Here is a 22,596-nt window from a genome sequence, read left to right on the forward strand (position 1 = left end):
GAGATAAGCCTGGAAAGCTATGCTACAACCAGACTGTGGATAGGCTTAAATGTTAGGTTAACATGCTTGTGATTTAACAGGCAGTCAATGAAGAGCTATTAAAGATTTCTAAGCAGAGAAGCGATAATATTCAGAGCAAATAGATTAGGAAAGTTCTATTAGTAGCAATGTTCAGGTTATGTTAGGGTAGAAAGAGAATGAAATAAAATTATCTAGATTTCAGTACAATTCAACTAAACGTAATAGAAAATATAAAGTAAAGTAATTGTTCCTACAAAGTAAAAATGGACAAAATGTGGAAAATTATATTATTAAGCAAGAATAAACTGTAAAATAACATAATTAGTGTAGCATCAAAGTACTATGTACAAAATACTAACTCACATTAGATACAATTTTAAATTTCTATTGAGAAATATTTTGTTAGACATTCAACAAAGAGCAAGTACATAAAGTGTCCCTAAGTTAAATATAATACATGAGTTACATATAATCAATTCAGTACATCATAACAGATTTAAGTATTAACTTAGCTAATTTTAAGTCCCTCTCCTCCCCAAAAAATCTTTCTTCCTTGGGTCAATTTTGCATTCCCCTAAGCAGATGATGATAAAGCTGGCTGGGTAGTGACTAGTATAAAAGTGGGCTCTTTTGAAGACAAAAAGGTATTTATATTACTGTTTTTTAAAACTCTTAAAAACTAAAGAGTTAAAAAGAAATCACAGCACTAATATACAAAAGATGGGACTAGTCAATGTTGGGGATGGGGCATGGTATGGAAAAGTAAGCACACTAAAGTACTATCACTGAAGCTATGAATTTTTTAAAGCAATTCAGAATTATTCAAAAAAAGTTACTAAAATGTACATATCTTCTGACCTTAAGATTTTGCTACTAGGTAATACTCCAAGAAGATCCATGATAAAAAGAAGGACCCAATAAATATCAAAATATTTTTAGCAGGACTTTTTGTAGAAGCAAAGAACTGAAAACAAAGTTGATGTCAATTGACTGGGGAGTAGCTAAAAAAGGTATAGTATGACATGAATGTAATGAAAACAGGTCTTTAAGAAGTTATTAATATATGACAATACAGAAAGACATATGAACTGAAGAAAAGTAAAATAAGAACCAGGAAAACAATGCAAAAATGACAACAATGTACATAGGGGGAAAAAACTACTATAAGAAAACTGAAATGGAATTCTGTAAAATTACTGTTCCATAAAAACAAAAAACATCAATAAATGTTTTTATTTTAAATAAGAATTTTTAAAATGATATCAGAGGCAGACAAACCCCACAAACCAAGGCACTATGGAATGTACTTGAATACTTCAATGATTTATTTTCTCATAGGTACAAGATCCATTCCAATGATGTTGACAGTTACCCATCCATGACTGCCCCTTCAGTGTGATTTTTGTCCTACCATAAATCTGGTATTGGGGGAAGAAGATCCTAAAGTTCTGTGGGTGCTTTTTGAATTCTAGCACTACAAGATCAATGAAGAATTTGAGCTGTCCATTAATCCCTCTTACTGTATGACCTTCTTTTTGTGGTCATGTAGTTCTCTCTTGGCATCTTTCGCAATGCTTTCCCTTTATAACTTCATAATGTGGGGCAGTCTGTTCATACTATCATGCATCTTTCTATTGCCCTTTGGTTACTCTTCAACTTAAATTCTTTAGACTGTAGTGTTCCATAACTCACAAGTATATAACATCATCAGATGAATACTTGCTTAAGAAGATGAGCCTTCATTTCATGAAGAAGTTTGGGCATTTAAAAGAACTTTGCAATTTTCCAAAGAAAACAATTCTAATGGCCCATATACATAAAATTACACTTTCAAAGCCATTAAAATAAAAACTCAATTCAATTTTTGAACATTTGTAATTTTCTTTCCTACTAGAAAAGAGTATTTAAAATGAGATGATTAAAAGAAAAATCCCAAAAGTTAACAGATTTTATATCATCCAAAAAAAAAAAAAGTTCCTACCAATTTCCATGAAGGGGAAACAGTGACACTTAACTAGATCATTTTTAACTTCCTTTTATTAAAAGTAAAATATGTTTCAAGAGGCAAAACTTTTCTTTGAACTTAGGAAGATACTGCCTGCCAATGTGAAGAGAGTTTAACTTAGAGTGAATTCTTTTTACCTGTTAAAAGACAGAAAGATAATGGGAACTGTGGTTGAAGAAATGGAAGACTCCTAGGAAATTAATTCTCATATTCTACCTATTACCCTTCTAAGGACAAAAATAGTGATGGCATAATTAGAAGCATCTTGTTTAAATGTATGAACAACAGTTTGTTTTCATAGCTGCCTCGTGATATTTCAGGTTTTGGTTTCTTTTTTTTGTAGACAAGGGATTCCATTAATGTGAGGCAGAGCTGTCAAACATGGGGTATGTAGTCCTCAACACTCTTTAATGGATAGAGACAAGATTAAAATGTAATAAAGAAACACTTCACAAAAAAAATAAAAATACAATAAAACATAGATAACATTACATTTTAAAACAGAAGTCAGTAAATGAACAACATATTGACTTAGATCTGGCCCATATTTCTATCTGAGTTTAGTTAATTTTTTTTAACCAGTCAACAAGCATTTATTAAGTACTTACTATATGCCAGGCACTGTATTTAGATCTAAATGTTCTAAACACAAAAAAGGCCAAAAAAAAAAACCAAAAACCAGTCCCTCTTTGCATGGACAACTCTCAATTTGTCTTCTTACCTCTATAAAAATCATATTCTTTGAAGGATTTATTATTTGAGTTTTTCCATAACTCAAAAACATTCAGAATCAGAGAATGTGAAAAGTATGCTTTGAAGATCATCTTATTTAGTGGTTTCCAAATTATGAGCTACAGATTCCTAAATACCCAAACAATTTACTAGGCAAGAGCACAGGGAATATCTTTATTTAGTCACTTGCAAATTCAATCATGTGGGTATATAAAAACCCTAGGTCTTGTTTTTCAGAAGCTACACAAAAAAACCATTAGAACACAAAAGTCTTCATTTTCTTCCACAAACATTAAGTCACACTGAGAAATACTACTTTAAACTATCATCTTTATGTAAATGACTCCCAATTTAATAACTCTCCCCACACTAACCTTTTTCTTGAGCTTCCGTCTTTTATTTCCAACCACCTACTGATAACCTGTATCTAGATGATATGCTAGTATCTCAAACTTTAAACTCTAATCTCAAAGTATTTAAAATCAATCTCATGATTTATCCTCCAAAGCAGCTTTTTCATTTCTTGACTTTCTCTATTATTATTAATCTCACTATATATGCTCAAAACTTCTTTTTTGAAATCTTCCTTATTAAATTTGTATATTAAAAATTTGTATATTAAATTTGTCTGCTTCTAATTCTCCTCTGCATCCTCTTCTTTTATATTTCCATGGCTACCGTTCCAGTTCTTATTGCCATATTGGCAAAAGAATCCCGGTCCTTCTGCCTCCTGCCTCTTTCCCTCTACAATTTTTTTTTTTTTTGGCATACTTCCATCAGATTTACTTTCCTAAAAAGAACACTTTAAATACGTTACTCCTCTGCTCAACAAGCTATGATGGTTCCCCATAAACAAATCCCAAAGCATGGATTTAAGGAAAAAGTAGTATTACCACAAAACATGCACATGAAAGGCAGAAGCAATAAAAAAAAAACAAAAAAAAAACCTTTCAGCAACAGACAACCACATCCACTGCAAAACCATAAGCAATAAGGTAAGCTGTTTCAGAGAGGAAACTCTCTGGCTATTTGAGAGAGAGGAAGGCATAAAGATAAAACATCACTCCCTGGTCCAACCATCCCCCAAATTCCGAAGTTAAGACATTTTCATTCACTGTTTCTCTCCCACAAAACCTTTTAACAATAAAGGGATGAAAACCAACAGCCTTAGAGATAACTTATTGCTGATGATCTGTTGATCATTTTAACACTGGTGCTACACTACTTTTAATTAATACATAAGATTATAGCACTTATCTCAATGCTTTAGGCAGTCTACCTTCAACATTGTAAAATCCCTATCCCACAATCCTCTGGATTCTTGGCCTCAAAGCCTTGGTTTCCCTAGTCCCAAGGAGTCTTTCTATGGCTTTTCATCTTGGGGCTTAGAGGGATTAGGATCTGATCTCATGGTCCAGGAACCTATGTCCTTGAGGCCATATGTGGTTTTCTAGGTCCTTTGGTGTGGCCTTTTGACTGAGTACAAGTTTTACAGAATAAATCCTTTTTTTATTAAGGAGATTGTTCTGGGAAGTTTGGATTCAGTCAAAGGGCCATGCTTGGGGACCTAGAGGGTCACATGTGGCCTTGAGGTCCCAGGTTCCCCACCCCTGTGACATGGTCCTCACACATCCTCTCCTGTGATATTAATATTAATTAATTACAATATTAAATCAAGTTTCAAGGATCTATAATCTCATGGTTTGATGTTCCCTCAATCAGAATAAATTGCAATTCATCTAAGCCCTCTTATCCTGTGCACTTGTTGTCTCTTGTAGAGCCTCCCATCGAAGGTCTACTCAACATGAAATAAAATTAAATTGTGATTAGTTATTATACTGCCTTGTTAAATTTAGATAAATCCTAGAAAGCTTTCACACTATGTGCTGAATGTGTGTATAACTGGTAATTTAAATACTAAATGTTTCTGATTACTTCTATAAAAAGCAGGATAATAAGCTCTTAGGAATCTAACTTGGAAAAACCAGACTTATACTCATTATATATTTTGATATGGAATGCCTTCTACAGAAACTTATTCTGTACTGATTCAAGGATTTTCTTTTACTGCATTGGTCTGAAAAGACAGTCCTAAATAATTTTTTTTAAACCAAGAACACAAAAATAGCAGTGATTTCATATAAGCTAGCCTTAGGGAAAAACTATGACCGAAATTACGGCCCAGATTTGGACCAATATAGTTTACCCTTATATAAATCATTTCTTTATTATGCAGGCATCTATCTTATCATTATCATTCCAGAGATCCTAACAAGATACAACTCTTCCCCATTTGGGGGGCCTCCACTGTCTCTTCATTCAGCTCATGTAAGCCCCTTCTGCTACTAATGAGTTCTTCCAGGAACCTCCATTTTGGAAGAAGTCAATAACGACTGTCAGTCCAGACTTATCCACCATAGCCCTATTTCTTCCCCTTCTCGTACTAATTTTTCAGCTGCCCATTTATATGCTGACCTCCTCCATTACAATGTACTCTTAGTGAGGCCACGAATTGTCTTGTTGCTTCTGTTTAGGACTTCTGTAAGTCAAGAAGAGTGAAGCTGACAACTTTGTACGATAGTACAATGCTGACTCACCTAAATCCAATTCACACACAAGTCAAGAAATCACCCAATGATGTCACTGGTCCTCTTCAAAATAGAAGGATGAACAACACTCCAATCTATCCTCCATTCAGTTTCCAAAGTAATTTTCCTAAAACATAGGCCCAATCAAGTCACCCGCCCCATAAATACTCAATAAACTCTAGTGGTTTTCTATCACCTATAGGACAAAATAGAACATCCTCTGTTTGGTATTCATAGCACTTCATCATCTAGTTCATTCTCCCCTACCTTCCCAGATCATCTTATACCTTATTCCCTGCCACATATTCTCCAATCCAGTCAGACTAGCCTCCTTGTCATTCCAGGAAAAGACTCTCCATTTCTAAGCTCCAATGATTTTTTTTGCTGTTCCTTATGCCTGGAACTGCTGCTCTCGTTTATTTCTACCTAGTCTAACCCCTCCATTTCTGAGGCAAGAAAAGTAGTATTTTCAAGCATCAAAACCCCACAGACAATACCCAGCACACCGTCTCCATTCTGGCAGACAATTCCCAACACACCATCTTTACCCAGGGGAATTTTCATCAGTGAACCACAATAACCCCACCCCCAACAAACTAAGGTATCCTTCCTTCCCCCTCCCCTTTTTCAATTTCTCCCCTTTCCTTCCATCCACTGTGTTGCTGACTCTTCTCTTAATGAGACCACAAGGATCACGTTCCCCTCATCACTAGCCCTTGTTTTGACCTAGGCACATCACACATTTCTCTCTACCGCCTTTCTTCCTCCTCTCTTTATCATGGAGCTTTCCATGTTTCATTGCAATCCCACAAAAAGCACTGATTCACCTGTAGGTAGGTAGGATGTCACCAGATTCTGTTCACAATGCCCCCTGGGCCTGTTTCTTCACTGCTAGCTACTCCCATCAGACTTCTACTTCTGCCTTCATTTGTCTCCTTGTACATATTTAGAAAAAAGTCTCTTACTGTTCTCTCTGTTGTTTTTTCTGTCCTTAGCTACTACATTTATTCATTCTTTCTGCATTTGTCCAAAAACAAATAGTATCTTCAGTTCTGGTTTTCTTTCTCAACTGTTTCAAATGCCTCTTTATTACTGAATCTTTTTTCATTTACAGTTTAACTCGTATTTGCACGGTAGGTCACTCTGGACTGCATCCTGAGTTCCATTGTTATTCTATGGAAAACATTCCATTCCTTCCTGCTTTCTGGTGGGTGCAGAATAGTCTTGTGGTGTTTGAATATTTTTTCCTTTGTATCTGAAGGTCTTTCTCCTGAATGTGTGCAGAACTTGGTGCTTCTGAATTGAACTGTTAAATTTAACCACTATTTGTATTTTAGTGTGTAGCTTTGAGTATTTCTTGAAGACAATCTGCAAATTTTTTCAATCAGAATTTCATTTTCTATGTTCAGAAGTTCTGACAGTTTTCTTGTATTATTTCTTGCATTATGGAGTTCAATTTTTTTCATCTTGTCGTGTTTTTCTGGGGGACCTCTGATCCTGTGGTTGTCTCTATGTATCCTGTCTTCAAAATCAGTATGTTTTGCTTTCATAGTGAACATACTTTCTTCTAATGTTAGTTTTTTGTTTCTTTTAGACTGTTTCTCCTTTCTGTTTATTTGCATTCACAATCTATTGTTCTCTCATTTGTTTCTTTGGTGCGACTTGCCATCAAAGATTCAGTTCCATATTTTTTCTGTTAGATTTCTATTAGTTTATCCAAAATTGAAGTCTCTTGTCACTATTGTATTATTGCCTGTGTATTCTAGTTACTCAGTTATTGTTTCCTTAATGAATTTGGATGCTAAGGCATTTGGAGCATATAAGTATGCAGTATTCCTTTTAGCGTAATGCAATTTCCTTGCTTACTACTTTTGTTTTTTGAATGTTGGTTTTTGCTTTGTGATACAGCACAACTGCAACTTCTGTTTTTTTGAATTCCCTTGATGCAGAGTAAATAATAATAATAACAATGATAATAAAAATGATAAATTTCCACTCCCTCAATTTTATTGCTTTTATAAATGTTTTCCTGATAAGAAACAAATTGTAGGGTTTTGTTTTCTTAATCAATCTGTCACACTTGCTGTTAATAAATTCATTCATTCATTCATTCATTCACGTTTAAAATTATGAGTTAGGCTTATATTTTCCTTCATTTGTTTCTAATATTGGTTCTCCTAAGTTATGATTCCCCCCTCCTTGCTGTAAACACAGTACTATTTCTCTACAGTGACTTTAATCATTTTTAAGGTAGTCTTACGCCCACTTGTAAAATGTTGGCAGCGGAAGTTCTGATTAATTCTGAGTTGACACTGTCCATGGGATTTTTATTTTAAGTGTCAAAGGCCAGGGAAGACAGCTGAGATTGCTTTGTTTGGTGCATAATTTCTGTTGGGGAGAGGTCTGAGATGTCATGAGGATCAGAAAAAAAGTCTTGCCCTCCATCTTGTTGGTCACATAATGGGTAAGATACCAATGACTTCTTAATTCCTTAGAATGATATCTTTCTTTCCATTTCACTTATCCAGAATATTGCTTTCTCTTTTGTGGGTTTTCACAACTCTTCTCTGGCTTCTCATACCTGAATGAATTCCTTCTCAAACTCCTTTCATTATCATTCCCTTGTGTGTCAAGTGTTGGTGCCTTCCAAAGTCCTGTCAAAGGCCAACTTCTTATCTCAAGGATATCTACTCTCATGAGTTCAATGTTCACTTATATGAAGCTGACTTCCAAAACCATAAAAATCCACAATTTCCTCCCTAAACTTCCACATGGCATCTCCAACTGCCTGTCAGGCATCTTTAACACAGATGATCCAGCAGTGCCTTAAACACAAATCCAACACAAATCTGCCTTCAAACTTTTCTGTGATGACATCACCATCCTCTCAGGCATACAGACAACAATCTCAGAGTAATTCTAGATTCTTTCTTAGCCTTTTCCCACCCTATCTAAACTAATCAGTTGCCAAGGGATTTTGATTCCATCTCTTCAATAGCTTTCACATTTACACTGCTACCAAACTATGTCAAGATCTCATTATCTCCCTCCTAGACCACCAAGCAGCTTCTTAGCTGATCTCACTGCCTCTGCTGTACCCTTCATAGTCATATTAATATTTACAATGCATGAGTCTTAACATATGATTTCCTTATTCAAAAGCCTTCCTGAGCTTCATAGCCTTCAAAAGCCTACTTCCTACAGGACAAAACAAATTTCTCTAAGCTGTCATTAAGGTCCTGTACAATCTGGTTACAACCTACCTTTAGCAGTCTTATTTCAGAGTACTTCCATTTACACACACTGGTGTTCAATCCAAAATATATTGACTGTTCTTCAAACTAAAGATTATATGGCCCACTACAGCACATTAAAAGATAGTTATCACTCACTTCTAACTCTTCCCTATGCCTCATGTAGAATGCACCTTCTCAGGTCTGTCTTTTTTTTCATGTCTCTTTCTTTAAGGCCCAGCTCATGTGCCACTTCTTAATATGAAGCTAAGTGCTCTCTCCCTCCACCAATCTTTCTAGAGTCCTTTGTCTCCAACACATCCCACCCTTGGTTACACTTATGCATACATATCAGATTCCTCTTAGTAGTATTTAGGTATATAATGACAAGGTTACTTTTTAATGACCTTTGAATTCTTAGTACCTAGAATGTCTTACATATAGTATGCACTTAATATGAATTATTTAATGAAATAAGAGCCAAAAGTGCTCAGCTACAGGTATTGCCTGCATGAAATTGAGTAGAGAAGAATTATACAAGAAGGTATAATAAGGAATTAGGGATGACGAGCCTGAACATATGAGAGCTATATTCATGTACTTTAAAGGTCATCATTGAACTTTGCCCCAGACTGCAAATATAGCAGCAACAACAGATAAATTTCATAAACATATAAATTTCAACTGAAAGTAAGAAAAAGCTTCCTAATAATTATAGTTGCTCAGTTCATTGAGAGATTAGCTGATCTATTGTACAAACTTTTCCTGAGACATTTCTTCATAACTGGAATAAAGCATTTTGTAAACTACAAAGTGCTACATAAATGTGTTAGTTAGTATAATCAATCCTGAAGTGCTGTGAATTCCATAAACACCGAATGTAAAAATAAAGAAAACCCATTTAATATGTGCTTAAAGCTCTAACTTTGTTTTAAAAAATTGTCTCATAAACCTCAGATTTTCTCTAACTCCAAGATTTACACCAGATATCTAGATTGACTGAATGTCTATTTTAGCCAAGTTGGAAGTTAAGAGATAGATGTTAAGGAAGTAATTTAACAACAACAACAAAATCAAAATAAGAACAACTCTGCCTTTAAATGTTAGAGACCTATGGAAGGATAAAGACAAAAATGCTCCACTGTAAATAAAAAACAAGAACACAGGCATCGACATGAACAAAGATAAAAACTGACTTTTTTCTTTATCTTTTTGTTTCTCACAATGAAAAATAGGAAAAGAAATATAAAGGTTAATAAAATAACCTTAAGCAGAAAAAGCTTTAAGTAAAAGAAATCTAAGGAAGTTAAGTTTATCCTCTTTGGAAGAGAGAATAACAAAAGGTATATGGGGAAAAAGAGGGGAGAGGGAGGGAGTGAGGAAGAGAGTGAAGGTAGTCAGGAGAGGGAGGGAGGAAGAGGAGGGGAAAGGAGGGGAGAGGAGGGGAGAAGGGAGAGGAGAGGAAGTGAGGGGAGAAAAGGGAAGGGGAGGGGAGGGGAGAGGAGGGAAGGAGAGGAGCGTGTGCCAAGGTGGTACAGCAGATAGAACATCAACCCTGGAGACTGGAGGACCTGAGTTCAAATCTGGCCTCAGATACTTGACATTTTACTAGCTGTGTGATACTGGTCAAGTCACTTAACCCCAACTGCCTCACAAAAAAAATAAGACATATGGAAAAAGATATGATTGAAAATACCAGTCACACATGTATGTATGCATGTGTATATAACATATGCACATACATGTATATTGTATATATATTCATACATACATATATGGGCTTTTGAGTCTAAATTAAGTCTAAGCAGAAATAGAAAGAAGTGTTAAAATCAGGAGAGAAAGTGGGAAAGACCTGTGATTTAATCGGTGTGGGAAACGCCAGCAATGAAAATTCTTTTCACTTATGCAGATTCACAACTTTGCAACTTTATGATAAGTTTTAGAATTCCTATAGACCCCAAGAGTTTACATAATTTGATCATGGTCACATAGCTATTATGTATCAAAGGAAGAAACTGAACCCAAATTTTCCTGCTTCAAAGCTAGCCCTACATCTACCATTCCTATCTCTCACAAAGTTAAATATTCAAAAAAACCAAAGCTTCCTACAAACAAAACAAAAAACACATAGAGAATTATCTCATGTTTATATTAGCTGTGAGCACACTAGTGCAGGCAACCAAAAGTAGACTATAAATTCAATTAAAATAGCAGATACACTGAAGTTTCTACAGAAAAACTGGCTACACTACAGTTCCTTTGAAAAGCTCTGAGTTACATATTCCATAACCCAACATTAAAAGAGCTAAAGTTTGAACAGTTGAATTACTGGTTACATAAAGGTTCAATTATTTTTATTCTAACACTTGATATGCTAATGAAATCATGATGTTCTAATGTATGGAATTTAAAACTAAAGTTGCTAGGTCTGCACTGCACTATGATGGCTTGTGGATAGCTACAGTTAACCTACCCAGACTTATTTTATATTTGCAGATTTCTTGCTGATCCTACTCCTACTTTTCAAATGTTGTAGTATTCTCAACAACCAGGACCAGATCCCATGATTGACGTAGATGGCAAAAACTTAGTTGTTCTAGTTAGCAAAGTGGCCTCTCCACAGAACTCTCATCATTAAACTTCTTATCCCTTTGGAATGAGATAGGAGAGTGAGAAGTCTCTCCTGTTGATAACTGAGAATATAACTAGAAGATTTCATGTATTAAGAAATTCAATCATTGACTACTTCTATATATTTTTTATTTAAAGTAGTAGTCAAGAAGTAACCATCACCTTCATTTACCCACCACTTTAAATGTACTATTTAAATTTACATTTGAGTAAAATGATAAACATAAAAATAAGATAATAGCTAAGGAGGCTGAATATTTTATTCTTCCCTGTCTTTAACTGTTGGAAGAATTCATCAAAAACCTAACAAAGCCAAGAATTTATCATTAAAGCCAAGAATTTATCATTTTATTTGGGAACAAATTTTTTTTAAAAGATTAAGTACATACATTTTCCCAACTAACTAATAAAATATACAAACATAATTTTAGCATGCTACAGCTGTATTTTTTTCAAAATTCTTAAAATTAACTCACCATCACCAGCAGGTAGCCCTCTCTCCTTTTTCTCATCGCATTTGTTGCAGTCACTGAAGTAAAGCAGCAGAAACATATCCAGAAGTACCCAAATCAAGGAGGTGGCTAGGACCACCTTACAATATGCAAATTTTCTCATGGCACTTTAAATAAAATGCAAAAATTCTTTAAAATATATAAATATAGAAATATCTCCAAGATAACTTCAAATCAGTTTTATGAGAAATCACCTTTACAACCTGTAACGACAAGAAAAAAGAAAAAACTTCAAATTAACCAAAAAATAGAAAACTAAGAAAACAAATTATAAGATTAATATACTATTCACTTCAAATTTTTATATTAGTACTAAACCTGACCAAGAGAAGTTCAAAGTAGATTGCTACCCTAAAAGTCTAATTGTAAATGCTTTGTTTTTGCCCACATTTATATTGTTTTCTACTTAAAACTGCAGACCATGTATTTAAGAAACATTTCAATCCAATTTACTTCAATATTTATTAATTTTATTTTCAGAGAGTTATGAAAATTTAAGAGTGTAATGTAATTTTTTAAACAGTAGCTAACATTTATACAGCACCTACTATGTAGCAGGTTCTATGCTAGGCACTTTAGAATTGTATCTCATTTGAGCCTCATAATAACCCTGGAAGATAGGTGATATTATTATTTCCACTTTATAGATGAGGAAATTGAGGCAAACAAAGGTTAAGTGACTTGCCCAGAATCACGTAAGCTAGTACTGTCTGAGGTCCAATGTGAACTGATTCTAGGCCTGGCACTCTATTCACTGAGCTACATGGCTTCTCTTATTACCAAAACCTACTGAATTTTCTTAAAAGTAGGGTTTCAGACCATTATTTTGGAAGTCATATGGCTTGATTCCCCCAATTTAAGTAGATAAGGAAACTGTACCCCAGAAAAGTTCAGGTTCACATGATTTAGATGAGAATACCAAATCTAAAAGTTCATTATGTGTAATCAATCATTATAATAACAATGCCTTAAGGTGAATTATAGACTAAGACACAATTAGGAACTGTTGGGATTGCAGCAGCTCAAAAAAAAAATTCTGATGGAAGGCCTCAGATATACAAGTGTGCATGTATATATGGCTTTACCCACTTTTAAACTTAATGTTTAATTAAATTAGATTACTTAAATTAGATATCAATTAAATTAAATTAGACAAGAAAAAACATTTTATAATTGTGATAAGGAAATCAACAAAACATTAAGAAATTAAAATTTCATCTTAACGATATTAATTACAAGGGAAAAGGCTACAAACCACTGCATACCCATTAGTGAATTGTTTACAGTATATTTCAGCGAAAAGTCTACCTAGGTAGCTTCTCCTTTATTTTGTATATCAGGCTAATGAAATTTTTGCAGCACAAGACAATGAAATGGTAAATAATGAATCTAAATATTTATAAAAGAACAAAAAAATGCTTCTAATGCATCATCACCTACCCAACTCATGTTCTTTTACCCCTACATGCTTTTTCTTCTGACTAGCTATAGAGCTTTAAAAATGACAAATCAAAGGCATGCAGATAGACTTAATGACCATTACTTTCAGATGTATTAAAACTTTAGGAAGCAAGGCACTCCTAGAATTACTTTCATAAGAAACTATTTTTCATTTAAAAAATATTTTTGGATGTGTTATGAAATCCTATGACAGATTCTATGACAAATTGCAATATAATTTTCCCAATGATATAACTATGTCGCTTTTAAGTCACTTGTAATTATTTGAAGTATATCAAGTATATGACTGAAAGAAATTAAGCAAGCACAATATCTTAAATATCTTCTATAGTATTTATCCAATACTAAATAACAATGTTTAAGTACAATTTCCCAAAATGAATAAGTACTTAGAGTCAGTGTCATGAGAGTGATGATTTACAGGAGACAGAATGATGGACCTGAAGTCAAAGATTCTGGGTCTGAATCCCCTCACGGCCTTCAAGAGGCCACTTGGCCTCTCTGAGTCTCATTTTCCTCATTTTAAAATAAAGAGTTTGGACTAGATGACCTATGGGGTTCTTTCCAGCTCTAAATTTTATAACTTTGAAGTCAAATAGTCATTTACTATATATCTATGACAGTACGTTGCTTTAATACAAAAACAAGAGCAATCTCAAAACTTTAGCATAATACCCTGCATGTATATATATATATATATATATATACATATATATATATATATATATGTTCTCTGCATATTGACTAATTAGCTCTATGTATACACACACCTAACAAACCCCATTAAAGTCCTACATGCATGTCTCATTATAACATGGAGGTGGCTGTTCTGAAAGACTCCATTGCCATATATGCCAACGGAGAATAACAGTCTAAAGAAATGATGAAACAAATAGTTTCAGAGAAACCTCAGAAAACTTGTAGGAAATGATGCAAAGTAAACTGAGCAGAACCAGGAAAAAATTCACACTATCATATTGTAATCAATTCTGATCAAGACAATGGCCAAGCATAATTCCAAAGGATTCATTATAAAATAGGCTATCCACCTCTACAGACAGATGGACTCAAGAGTGTAGAATAAAGTATGTCTCTTTTTTTTGACATGCTGACGCAGAAATTTGTTTTGCTACAAATATGACTACACATATTTGTAACAGATTTTGTTTCTCTCAACTTTTCAATGATGAGGTGAGGAAAAAAAGGGAGAGAGGGAATTGAGAACTGAAATCAAAATAAAGTTGAATTTTTAAATGAAAGAGAATAGGCACTGAAAAGTCTCATCAAACTGGGGCAGATGTGAGTATGGATGGTTCAATCAAGGTACTTCGTTGCCTGTCTATTAAGACTCAGTCTAGCTTTAAGTCAGAGAAATTTATCATCAGAAGAATGTAACATCAGGTGAATTCTTTAGGCCACAGCAATTCATAAATAACACTAAGGCAGACAGGTGATATTATTTTCACTTTACAGATGAGGACACTGAGGCAAACAAAGGTTAAGTGACTTCCCCAATCACATAAGCTAGTAGTGTCTGAGGTCCAATGTGAACTGATTCCATTGTTTCTACCATTTATTACTGTGAGAGCGTGAGCAAATCACTTAACTTCTCTGAGATTCTAGTTCCCAATCTATAAAATGAGGGGATTGTATGAGATGGCCTTTAAGGTCTTTGCAGTTTTAAATTTATGATACAATGATCTTTCTGATTCTGTATGATCATAAAATAGGTCAAACAAAAAGTCTTTTTTTTTCCAGGTGGAAAAAAAGGTTTAAATTATGCTTAAAGGAAAAAAAATGAATAGCCTAAAGTATGCTACACTTAAAGGTCACAAAATACCACATTTTGACAGACTCAGTGATTCATTTGACATTATGGCAAAAAGTCAGTGTATATTATCATATATATCCTGTACTATTTCATTCTGGTGCTTATTTGAAACTTCAATAAATATAACTTAAGAATTAAAATTCTTTGGTGTTTGAAATACAGGAATTCTACTTAGCTTTCCAAAAAAACACTGACAAGATTGGACATCTGTAAATGCCAATGAATTTAATATTCAAAATAAGCCTCAAAATACAAAAGTGACAATTTTTATAGAAAATTCTTAAGGAACAGCATTTCCTTTATTGGCACAAACAGTTCTGTGTTGGTATATAATATATAACTATAGCTGGCATAATTGGTATATAATACATACATTAAATATAAGCTTCTACAACTGATGCCACAAATCCTCTTTAGAAGTATATTGAACACAAAAGCATTAAAAAGGAACTTAAGTTATCCTCTAGGCTACAAGCAATTTTTTTCCTGTACTAAATAAATTATACCACTGTATTCCTCAAGTCTAATTTACTATGAAATAAATGTATAAATTCAGTCTTGGATCCGTTAATTTCAAAGGGAAAACATGCTGAAGAAATAAACTTTCATAAAGTGAATACTAATCCAAACTGATTGGATAGCATAAAAGGATCTTCTTTGACATGACTGGAACATAGCAAAGAGAACCAATGTTAAGGATACCTCTTTGGTTAAGTAGGCTACCACTTGGCAATTATGTGGATCCACAATTTTGTATCTGTCTTATGTATGTAAATGTTGGCTCCTGCTATAGAAAATAATAAGCTCCTTGAGTTCAGAGTCTATTTAATTTTTTTGTATCCTCACTGCCTAGCACAAAGCAGACACTTATTAAATGTTTGCTGAATGTTTACAACTGGCATTTGACAAATTCTCTAACCAAAACAACTACATCCATGAGCGTTGTGTGCTACAAAATCAACAACGTGTCTATCTGGTCTCTTTATTTGCAAATCATTCTACCATAATATCCTTCAAGCCAGCCTTCTGACTTAAAGACAGATGTGAGAAATCACACTTAGAGAATGTTTGTCTAGTTGTTTGCGACAATACTCTTTAGGCAATAACTCGAGGTTCTAATTTATTACCTACTGGTAAGGGTCTCCAAATCTCACAAATGCACAAAACTGAAGAATCACAGTAGAGAACATTTGAGGACTAAATAAAGATAGGCAAAGCAGATGTGACAGTGGTTTCTATGTTTGATTATACTTGGATATAATCCAAGTATATTTGGAGGAGGAGTGTGGTACCAAAGAGAGAGCTTTAGACTTACAGTAAGGAGAGTCAAGTTGGAGTGTCCCCTCTCACAATTCCAAGGTTTTGATTGTGGTCTAATCATTTAACTGCTCTGAATCTCCATTTCATAATTTGCAAAGGGGGATAACGATTACCTAGAAGGACTGTTATGAAGATCAAGTGGGATAATGTATTTAGAGCTTTGTAAACATTAAATCAGTATATGCATGGCAGTTTCTTACTACTCTACTTGTTAGACACGGAAATATCTACAGAAGTATGTGGGCAAGAATCGCACAAAGTGAGAAGGGCGTGGTCGGACTGGAGTCTGCATTGTTAGAGGGAGTACTCATATTAGTGAGATCATGTATCCATCAAAGTCCATCTTAACAGAAGGAGGAAATAGATTGGGATTTTCTAATAACACAACACAATAAAATAGACACTGGAACAAAGAATAGTTTTGATGTCAGACTATCTAACCATCAATATCATCAAAACAGGCTTATTTAGCATTGAAGATTAATAAAACATTTGGGGTGCATTATTTTTGTATACATCATTTGAGAGACTGTCAAAGAATTACACATTTTACAGGTAAGAAAATTGCCTCAAAGAGACAGTGAATATGCATCAGAGCAAGGATGTGAAACCCAGTTTAATTCTAAATCCAAGAAAATGAGGTCCTTCTATCAAAATCAAGCACGCTAGAAATCCTTAAATTGTACTGATGAAAATCTGTTTAAGTAAGTAAAAGAAAACAAGAAGAGAACTGTTACTTCAGATTGGATTCTAAGCAGAAGAAGAAATGGAAGAGTACACGTTAGCCAAGGGTAAAGATCACTGGAATTAGTGTAAAGAGTCTGGGTTCAAAATCTCAGCACTGATACTTAACTACTGTGACCTGTATAAACTGTGAGCAAGTTATTGAACCTCTCTGAGCCCCAGTTTTCTCACATGTAAAATGGGAGATCTGAACTAAATGATATCTTTTGTAGTTCAATCCCCTTATATTATAGGTTAGGAAACTGAGGTCCAGGGAGATGAAGTGAATTGACGAAGATCAATCAAGAATTATCAGATGCAAAATTTGAACCTAGGTCCTCCGAATCGAGTCAGGGCTCTTCCCACAACCGGTAAGTCAGTCAACAGGGGTTTATTAAATACCGACTAAGTGTCAGGCACGGTGCTATGAGAAAGGCAAAAGACAGTGCATGCTTTCAAGGAGTTCATACTTAATGGCGGAAACAACATAAAAATAACTAGGAACAAGCAAGATATATACAGGCTAAATTCAATATAGCAGTAGATGAAAAAGTACTCGTATTAAGGGAGATAAGGAAAGGCTTCTTTTAGAACATGAAGAACTCAGGTTAGTCAAGACGTGAGGATAAGGAGAGAGTATTCCAGAAATGGAGTAAGTGTCAAAGGCAAGTCTCAACTCAGGTCTTCCTAACATTCAACCACTTAAATGCTCTATTCACCATCTATGTTTCATCATATAGGCTTTGTTCATTATTCTAGCTCACTGAAAATTCAAATCCTGACTCTGCTATCCAACATTTTAAATACCTCTCTCCCAAGCTGGATAAATTTTTAAAAATCAAGTTCAATTAAGAAAAATTAACGTTACATTTTTTTCCTCAGAAACCACATTGAATTATTCCTTTGTGGCATGGTGAAGAGATATAATTTGTAACACAAGATTATCATAAGGACAAAAGTGTAGCTCTCTATTGCCTGGATTTTACAGATATAAGTAATGTTTTTCAATGTTTTCAATATCATTTTGAATGCCAAATTGGAGGCTTCATTCTGAAATTTCCAGCTGTTTAACATTTCCATCAAGAATATAAATCTAACCCAAAATTCTGACTAAAATAACAGCCAACCACCTAAATATTCTTTTATTTTCTGATCTACAATCTCTCCCTTTCACTTCTCCTGTCCCAAATTGAGAAAACAAGAGAAACAAAATCTATGTGTAGAGGAAGGCAGGGGTGGGGGGTGGGGGTGGGGATGGAAAGAAGGAAAAGGGTAGGGAAGAGGAGGGGAGGGAAGAGTGGGGAAAGGCAACACAAAGATTTTTAAAATGAATATTACAAATAAATAAAAATTAAAAATTGGGGAGAAAAGTTGTATATCTTTACAATATTACCAGCTACCGTATCAATTATTCTCTTGGTTCTTCTCACTTCACACTGCATTAGTTCATACAAGTCTTCCCAGATTTCTCTGCAACCATCCCTGTCATCATTTCTTACAGCACAATGGTATTCTATCACATAAACATACCAAAATCGTTCAGCTTTTCCTAAATTTCCTAAATTCAGTTTTTTTTTAAAACTGAAGGCACCCCTTCAGTTATCAATTTTTGCCACCACAAAAAGAGCTGATATATTCTTAGTACATATGAACCTTTTTCCTCTGTTTTATCTCTTTGGGAGTACAGACCTAGTAGTAATGTTGCTGGGCCATTAAAATGCTCTTTCTTTAACCTAACTTCTTTGGCCAACATATTCATAATAAATGAATTAAAAGATTCAATTATGCCTGAAACAAAAAAAATCACTGCAAAATACTGAATGTAACTTTTTCTCCCCACCCCATCCCACCCTACAGATGGCTACTATTAGACTCAAATAAGTATAAACATGTAAAATCATTCTACATATACTTCTATATGTCACTAATTTCTCCAGATGCAGATATCATCTTCCTTTATAGGTCCTTTGTAGTTAATTTCAGTATTTATAGGAGTCAAAGTGATTTAACTGCTCAAAGCTGTTCTTAAAACAGTATTATTACTGTATACAATGTTCTCTTGGGTCTGCTCATTTTGTTCTTCATTATCTCATGCATATTAATCCATGTTTTACTAAGATCATTGAGCTCATTATTTCTTATAGCATAGTAGTATTCCATTGTGATTATATATCACAGTTTGCTTAAGACATTCTCCAACTGACAGGCATCACTACAATTTCCAATTCTTTGCCACCACAAAGAGAGTTGCTATAAATATTTTAGAACACAGAGTTTTTTCCCCTTTTTTTCCTAATCACTTTTGGAAATAGACCTAGTAAGTGGGATTGATGGGTCAAAGGGGTCAAATAAGTCTTTGGGCATAATTCCAAACTGCTCTTTTAAATGACTATATCAGTTCACCATTCCAACAACGAATTAGTGTCCCAGTTTTTCCATATATCCCCTCTGATATTTGCACTTTCTCCTTCAATCATTTTAGCCAACCTGAAAGGTACAAAATGATATCTCATGGTTGTTTTAATTTGCATTTCTCTGATCAATAATGATTTAAAGCATTTTTTCCATATGACTGTAAACTGTTTTGATTTCTTCACAAAGCACTGCCTATTCATATCCTTGACCATTTCCCAATTGGGGAATGACTTGTATTCTTATAAATTTGACAAAGTTCCTTATACTTTTGAAATATGAGACTTTTACTTGAGAAACTATGAAATTTTCCCAACTTTCTGTTTTTCTTCTGATCATGGCTACATTTGTTTTATTTATACAAAAACGTTTTAATTTAATGTAAGAGAAATCATGCATTTTATACCTCACACTGCTCTCTAACTCTTGATAAATTGTACACCTATCCATAAGTCTGATAGGCAATTTGTTCCACTCTCTTCTAATTTTCTTGTATCTCTCTTTATATCTAGCTCATATATCCTCTTTGACCTTATCTTGATAAATGGTGTAAGATACTGATCTATGCCCAATTTCTGCCAGATTCCTTTCTAGGTTTCCCAACAAATTTTACCAAATAATGAAATCTTATCCCAAGAACTTAAGTCTTTACACTTGTGAAATACAAGGTTACTATACTCATTTGTTGCTGCAAATTGTATGTCTATTCCATTCCACTGATCTATCTTTCTATTTCTTGAGCAGTACCAGATAGTATTGATAAATACTACCTTGTAATATAGCTTAAGATCTAGTACTGCTATATCTCCTTCCTTTACATTTTTTCATTACTTTCTCTGATATTTTTTGATCTGCTGTTCTTCCAAATGAATTTTATTATTTTTTCTAACTCAATAAAATAACTTTTTGGTAACTGGGATGGCACTAAACACATAAATTAATTTAGGCAGAACTGTCATTTTTACTATATTGGCCCTGCCTATTCATGAACAGTTAACTCAAATTATTTAAATCCAATTTTACTTGTATAAAGATTTTAAAAAAAATAATTTTGTTCATATAGTTCCTGGGTTTATTTTGGCAGGTATATCCTCAGGTATTTTATACTTTACATTTTATAAAATAGAGAAAGAGCAGACCAATGAACTGGGTATGCAATTTAAAAAACAAGAAAAATAACAAACTAAAAACTTCAATCAATTAGAAATCTTAAAAATTAATAAAATTGAGATTAATAAAATGGAACATATAAAACCCATTGAATTAATAACTAAAGCTGTTTGTTTTGTGAAAAAACAATAAAATAGATAAATCATTGGCTAATATGATTTTAAAGAGGGAAGAAAACCAAATAACTAGTATTAAAAAAGAAAAAAAATAAAGATGAAATCAAAGCAATTATAAGGAACTATTCTGTCCAATTATATGCCCATAAATTTAACAATTTAAGTGAAATGTGAGAATATTTACAAAAATATAAAATGCCTAGGTTAACAGAAAAGGAAACAGAATATCTAGATAGATCTATTTTAGAAAAAGAAAGTAAGTAGGCCATAAATGAGTTTCCTAAGTAAAAAGCACAAGGACAAGACAGACTTCCAAGTGAATTCTACCAAACATTTAAAAACCAACTAATTCCAATAAAAATAAATTATTTGGAATAACAGGCAAAGAAGGGGGTCCTACCAAACTCCTTTCATGAAACAAGTAAGATACTGATACCTGCACAAGGACTAAAATGGAAAAAGAAAATTACAGGCCTATTTCATTAATGAATATGGATACAAAAATCCTAAATAAAATGCTATATCACCAATGCAATTCCCACAGCAGCTGCTATAAATATGCAGATGTATTTTCAGGATTGAATTAAAATATAACAAACTCTCTTCCTCAAAGATGAAACCAAGATATTCATTCAGATACCAGAAAGCCAATTTTCCACCATGGCAACAAAGTTCATACACATCACCAAATCAGGGAGCACCAACATCTCTAAGCCTTCCCTCCTCACTCTTCCCTCCAGTTAGACCTCCCCACAAATAAAGTCTCCTAGGTAAAATTGCTCCCTCTGTCAACTCATGCTAGCTTCTCTACCTCAGCTCTGCCTCACTCTCATTTCCGGCTCCATCCTTCCTGCTCTGCCAATTAAGCAAGCTTCTCCTACCATGGGCTCCATGTGACTCAGGCTCCATCACAGCAGTCCACTCATCCTAGCTCAAAGCAGGTCACAAAGGCCCATTAATGGGCTGAAAGGATCTTCCTATTCCATTAACATTACAAATACTAGCTAAAAGATTACACCAATATACAAAGATTATTCAGTATGACCAAGCAGGGATTTATACCAGGAATGAGGGATGAATTAACATAAGGAAAACTACTAACAGAAATTATTATATCAATAATAAAATACAATTTTGTGACTATAGCAACAAATGCAGAAAACGCTTTTGATAAAGTACGCTCATTTCAATTAAAAACACTTGAAACTATAGGTATAAATGGATTTTTCCTTAAACTCTTTATCATTAAGAATACAATATTTTACAGCTAATAAATTAATAGGCCCATGTGACCTGCTTAAATCACATAGAAGCCTGAGTCACATGTGCTGAATGGATGGAACAGGAAGGGTGGAGCAAAGCTGGGAAAAAGTTGATCAGGCTAGTCAGAGCTGGAAAGGACACAGGCAGGAAGGCACAGCTTATACTTGAGGGTGTTTGTTTGTTTGTGGGAAGGCCCCAGCAGGAGGGGGAGGCTTGGGAATGGCTTCACCCCTTGAGGTGATAATGTGTACTGATTTCTTGGTCACTATGATGGATTTGGCTTTCTGGTTCTGGGATTTGGCTTTCTGGTGTCTGAATAAATGTTTTTCTTCTGCCTTCTATATGGAGAGTCTGTTATACTTTGTGATTGTGAACTATGTTGGCATATTCACAGTCACCATCAGTGCTGGGAATATTGCCTTGGCTATACAATAGTTAGTCTGAGTTTTCCATATGGAAACTATTTTGAATAGTTTGTATTCAATTTTAAATGTGCACAGTTTCACCTTCCTTCAAAGTTAAGCTTTGAAGAAAGGGGCTGTTTTATTTGGTCTTTGTATCTCTATATCCTAGAACAG

At 34.1% G+C, this 22,596-nt stretch overlaps 1 protein-coding gene across 2 annotated transcripts in view; it reads right to left on the reverse strand.

Annotated features, from left to right (window-relative positions):
• The window catches only part of GALNT1 (polypeptide N-acetylgalactosaminyltransferase 1), a 182,833-nt gene that overhangs the window by 105,873 nt on the left and 54,364 nt on the right, over window positions 1-22,596 (reverse strand). For both annotated transcript variants that reach the window (XM_072605284.1, XM_072605283.1), the window contains exon 2: window positions 11,687-11,925. In XM_072605284.1, coding sequence (XP_072461385.1) covers window positions 11,687-11,825 — 139 coding nt within the window. In that variant the 5' untranslated portion in view covers window positions 11,826-11,925. The remainder of the gene's footprint in view (window positions 1-11,686; window positions 11,926-22,596) is intronic.

The sequence above is a fragment of the Notamacropus eugenii genome, chromosome 4 (genome assembly GCF_028372415.1).
Source record: "Notamacropus eugenii isolate mMacEug1 chromosome 4, mMacEug1.pri_v2, whole genome shotgun sequence".
Lineage (NCBI taxonomy): Eukaryota > Metazoa > Chordata > Mammalia > Diprotodontia > Macropodidae > Notamacropus > Notamacropus eugenii.